At 28.8% G+C, this 5857-nt stretch overlaps 1 protein-coding gene across 1 annotated transcript in view; it reads right to left on the bottom strand.

The window, feature by feature from the left end:
* Positions 1–139: 139 nt before the first annotated feature.
* The window catches only part of LOC108747004 (sorbitol dehydrogenase-like), a 7580-nt gene continuing 1862 nt past the window's right edge, over positions 140–5857 (bottom strand). Inside the window, exons 2-9 of the mRNA XM_018484207.1 lie at positions 5479–5512; positions 4656–4816; positions 3830–3993; positions 3291–3475; positions 1757–1935; positions 1521–1642; positions 908–1157; positions 140–757 (exon numbers count right to left, since the gene is read on the bottom strand). Of these exons, the coding sequence (XP_018339709.1) occupies positions 1004–1157; positions 1521–1642; positions 1757–1935; positions 3291–3475; positions 3830–3993; positions 4656–4816; positions 5479–5512 (999 nt within the window). The 3' untranslated portion in view covers positions 140–757; positions 908–1003. The remainder of the gene's footprint in view (positions 758–907; positions 1158–1520; positions 1643–1756; positions 1936–3290; positions 3476–3829; positions 3994–4655; positions 4817–5478; positions 5513–5857) is intronic.

The following is a 5857-nucleotide window of genomic DNA, read 5'->3' as shown; positions in this document are numbered from 1 at the left end:
TATAATCATACAGAATAGATATTTTAATATCTTATTATTATTTATATTAGAATAAATAATAAGATATTAGAATATAATTTTTGTTAAAAATAAGAATATGAGAGAAACAAAAAATTATATCGAGATACCCTTTTGGGGCAAAAAAATTCGGAAATAAAACTTCATCACTTAGATAAAATATATGGTTATTATTCTAAAAAAATATATTAACTAACGAAAGTCGTTTCGAATATATCGCCATTCTTTTGAGCCAAGATGACCCTACGCGATCAATAATATTGATTAGAATAATATGGAATCAGTAATACTGACAGTATACATCAATATTTTCAATCTTATACGATCAATATTATTGACAATATATTTCACGTTAGTTTTACATATAATATCTATTGCATTGTGACATACTGTGACACACTGTGACATGGATCCTAATAAAACGATACTAATGTCCAAGAATCAAAATCCAGATCACTGTCAGTATTCTACGTCAATCAATCAATATTACCGCACAGGATCAATCATTGTCAGAATTTGTTAATACTAACAGTTTAGTATTATTGACCGTGTAGAATCACCTTTATACGCGTCAATAACAACGTACATATTTTATGCGATCTCGATATAACAGCATTTAGGAATGTTTCTTACCATTAATTGATTGCCAAGATGCGAAAGATACATTATGTGTAAATTAAGACAATGGAATTTACACGAGACTACATTATGAAAGTTTCGACATTAAAACATTGCCAATCTGCAATATATATATATTTATATATTTTATATACATGTATAAAATATATATGTATATTTTATACATATAGCTATGTCAATATTTAAACATTTCTCCATTTTTCTACCTCTAATTAAATCAAATATCAAAGAGATTAAGAAAATTACTTACATAACTAAATTCAATTTAAGATGACATAATATAAAGCCTTTCGCGTAACATTTACAATTCTTGCAGAGAATTACAATTGTATTTACTGTAATTCGTTTATTTACAATGAATCATAACTTTGATAGCTCCACCTGCTCCAGTTCTGCAGGTCTCAAACGCTTGCTTGGTCTCCTCTAGCTTGTAATTATGAGTGACCAACGACTTCACGTCTATCTTGCCAGATGAGATAAGCTCCAATGCATCGCCATAGCTGCAATGTGAAAGGAAAAGAAAATCATACAGAATAATCTTCTATGAAGCGCAACATTAAGATAATTTATCTATGTGAAGACTATAAATAAATTAAAAACTATAGAACTTTTCTTGGGGTGCTATTCTGTACATGTCTACCACAGTTTTTTTGCCATACAAAATATTTGCGCAATGATATGTAACAATTATCGGTAAACGTGTACAGAATAGGAACCCTGATTTTTTTAGAATCATGATGGCTATTTCTCTCAGTAATTAAATTGGTGTGTATAAATTATCCTCACATTTAATTTAGCACGAAGTATTAATATTAATATATACTTTTCCTGTTTAACATATAATTTGACTAATCGAAACTTACTCATTTACGTATCGGAAAACACCTCTGATGTCAACTTCTCTTATTAAAGCGTTTATTAGTGGAATTTGTACCTCTGGAGCACCCATTCCCACTAACACAATAACTCCACCAGATTTGGTCGCCTGATGTACAAATACGATTTATAATCTAATTTCTTTAGATTGTCAACTAATCTTTAAATAATCTAATTAATATAAATAGTTTAATTTAAAATAAGGATATATTTTGTAGCTTACAAGAATTGCTAAACGAATCGAGGATTGTGCACCGGAGGCATCTATCGTTCTGTTAGGTTCACCCTCGAAAATTGCATGAATATCAGCCACTGTATCCTCCTCCGATCTATCCTTTTGCACCAGATACGTGACGTCGGCGCCAAGTTTCTTCGCTATGTTCAGTCTACTTTGCAAGATATCTATAAACATAAATCGCGCCTACTTACATCTCATTTACAAGTTGTATAGGCTTGCATTTAGAATTCTTCAAAAGAGAACTTGTGCTACTTGCAAAACGTGCTTTGTGCTATCTACAAAAGAATGGAAATACATATTAAGAAGAAAGATGCGGTATCCTTGAAAAAACAGCGGTCTACGTATCAATGCGTAGTTCAAATTTGCAATAGAAAAATGACTACTTGACGACACACGATACTTTGTAACTGCGTGACCTCGACGATATACTTTCTTGTTCCATAGGTAGTATCTATCATGCTAAATGCCTCAGCGAAGCCTTATCTCGCGATCAACATTGCAACATCATTACACCATATATCCAATGTGGATGTTTTTCTCTCATTCGCAATTACGTAAATATAACTTGATAAACTATTTATTCACTTCACAAACAAGTTTACGATAAGTTATACATCAAAAATTTTGTTATCATGACATTACAAATGCAATCTGTACAGAATTTTCCATTAACAACATGTATGTCATTTTGTATAGGAAGTTTCCTTTACTTCTCAAGAAAAAAATACTAAAATGTTATTTTGATACATAATATAAATCAGCAAAAGATTTTTAAGAAAATAACTGAATTTTGATATCGTAATTACCTTCATAAAACGCTAATAACGAAGTTTTCTTTTGTATGATAATAAAAAAAATTTGGCAATTATAGTAAATAAATTATACCAAATAGTTTTGTGGTTGGTATATGATATTTTAAGACTACTTAAATTAAATAAATATAAGAACCGATTATGAATACTAGTCTACGAATCTATTTTTTGAATTGCGATACGATGATTTTTAACAAAATCACGAGCAATTAAAGACACAATGCTTCTTTTATATAATTTGCAATAACTTAGTAATAAAAAATCTTAGAAACATTTTCAAAAAACGATTACGCAGAGAAAAATGTTACGTTAGAAAATCGAAAATTTTCACAAGATTTTTTTATACGTAATAAACTCACAAAGTGAGAAGAAAATTTCCTATTTTGTTTAGCTCGTAATTTTCTATACGTAAAAATTACCAAACTCATAGAAACTAAAAAGACATGAACTTTCAAAAGAGATTTTAAGCTTTAAAATCTCTTTTTAAATTTCGTTCATGTTTAACGATGTTACAAATTGTTTGAAATTCATAACGTTACGAACTTTATTCCAACCTTACTATACTTCCCTATGAAATAATATTAACTCACACTTTTTATATATAGTGACTATTTAAATAAAATGTTGACTAAAGATAAAGAAAATCGTTAAAACATAGATTAAAGTATTTGTTTCTGTTGTTTCAAGTTTTAGTCTTTAACACATACCCGTGATAACTATTTTCTTCGCACCCATGGCTTTGGCTACCAGCAAGGTCACCAAACCGATTGGACCAGCTCCTAGAATTAGTACTTTAGAACTGATTCCGACCTCGCCCCGTTTACAAGCGTGTACTCCCACCGATAATGGCTCTAAAAGTGCTCCTTCTTCTAAGCTTACATGATCGGGTAATCTATTACAAAAAATCACAAATACAGAAGTTAATTTTCTTTCCATCTGCGACGACACATTTTATCAATTTGTATTCATATTGTATTCAAAAAGAACTTCCTATCTAATAAACTAACAGTAATATAACATCAATGTTATAATTTCCTATTCAACAATGTAATTGTTAACAATGTTACATATAATATATACTATTACTTTGTTGGTCAGGAAATTATAATATTAATGTGATGTTACTGTTAGTGTTTATTACTGGATAGCTATCTTGCATCTACATCATTGTTTGCACTGTCGGTTTTAATGTAATTATGTGTAAATATGTATAATCAAACTATTATGTGCAATCAACTATGTTTACTTGAAACAGAAATCAGCTGCATGTTTGTAGAAACGTCTTAAATTGCCGTGCACAGGCGGAGTTGCGCAAAAGACAACATCTTTACACAGATTATAACGTCCCTCTTTACAATGTGTACATATCCTGCAAGGCACGCCAGGTTCAATAGCAACACGATCACCGACCTACAGAAAATAAAAAACAAGAAAATACTAGGAATATATATTTTATAAAAGAACAACTATTCTTCAATATTAATATTAGTTCAAAAGTAACGCGATAAAATCATGGTACATTAAAATTTTTTAGAAAAGAGAAAAGTTTTATCAATTCTATTATTAACAGCAATTTTTTGTGTTAATGAATTGTTCTTTCGAATAGTGTAGAGATTAAAATTAAAGTTTTTGGATATTTTAAGGCTTTTTCTGGTTCCTGATTTTGAATAGGAAAAGTATTAGATTTTATAAATCATAATTTTTTCCCCTAAAGAAAGTGTAATAAAATACAGTTATTACAAACAAATTGTGTAATTGTGAATGGAGTCATTAATCTCGACTATTCTGTTTTTCGGCTCAAAAACTTTGTGAAATTTTTTCTTCTGTATCGAACACCCTAGCAAAGCTCTAACTAACGAAAGTCCCAGAAATTATTTACGTGGCCATAACAAAAGCAAAAAATATTTTGTCACAATAAAAAATTTCTCTCAAAATTGAAAGAAAAATTGTATTTTTTATAATTAATAAAAATGAAAAAATTAATAAAAAATTTCGGAGTGAAATTGTATCCTCAAATCCCTCCTGGATTTATGAATAAAGTAAACACGTATATATACGTATGCATGATGTACCTTTAAATTCGTAACATTTTTTCCAAGTTTGGCAACAGTTCCAGAGGACTCATGACCAAGGATCATGGGTTTCTTCACTATAAAATTGCCAATTCTGCCATTGACAAGATAATGAATGTCCGACCCACAGATTCCTACGCATCCCATTTCGAGAAGTACCTCTATAAAACATTATAATATATCTTCATTATGATATATTTCCAACTTATAAAAAAGGAACATCTAGCTTTTAAATTCTTTTTGATTTAAATTGTCAGTACTATAATGAATTTAATTGGTCCCAAACACTTTCATGTTTCTTTATCTCACTTCATAATTTTAGTATGATTGTTTTTATCAAAAGATTTATTCATCAAAAATTTAAGATTATTGTAAACTTTTCTAACTAATTAAGATTAAAATATACGCGCAAAGCGCTCAACAGTTTTAAATTGAAATTAATCTTCTTAATTTATCAGTACGTATCTAGAACAGCGTATAATACTTCGACAAGCGTCATCGCTTGTGTATTAATAGATGTCGATGTAAATTGATTCATAACAAACTGTTATGCAATCAAATAAAAAATCCTTCTTTTACGTTTTCAATATAAACTGAGTTTTTATGGAACTTTCCTCTCTAATGAAAAATAATGTTATCTAATAAATGTTGATTAATTCACTAATATATTTTTTATTAAGAACAGTATCATTTATTAATTATATTTCTCAGTAATGCATTTTTTAATAATAAATATACATATTGAAATCTTTTTGTGATATGTTTTTTATCAAGGCTAATTAAAAAATAATAAATATTGATTGATAAAAAAGGCATCTCTTACCATTGTCTTCTGGTTCCTCGATACTCGTGTTTTCCTAAAACAGGAAAAATTATCCATATCTAAATCTAATCACAAATATATTTGAACGACATTGCAAAAAACTGTGCACACAATAATAATAAAACAATTTGCAAAATTTAACATTCTAGAAATTGACATAGAATAGTCTGCTGTTTCAATTTTGCACTTATCTTTTATGAAATAAAAATATTGAATGGCAAGAAAAAGTTAAAAAAATTCTATAATGTGGCAAAAAGAAATTGTTATTTAATGTAGATACTTAAATGATTTAAAAGGTCAATCCGTTATAATATGGAGGGACATCTACAATCGATTTACAAAGCGAATGCAGTCTCATGTGAAGTTATATTTAAGAATC

The sequence above is a fragment of the Trachymyrmex septentrionalis genome, unplaced genomic scaffold (genome assembly GCF_001594115.1).
Source record: "Trachymyrmex septentrionalis isolate Tsep2-gDNA-1 unplaced genomic scaffold, Tsep1.0 scaffold19, whole genome shotgun sequence".
NCBI classification, from domain to species: domain Eukaryota; kingdom Metazoa; phylum Arthropoda; class Insecta; order Hymenoptera; family Formicidae; genus Trachymyrmex; species Trachymyrmex septentrionalis.
The sequence above is the reverse complement of the archived record's forward strand: the minus strand, read 5'-3'. Positions and strand labels throughout refer to the sequence as shown.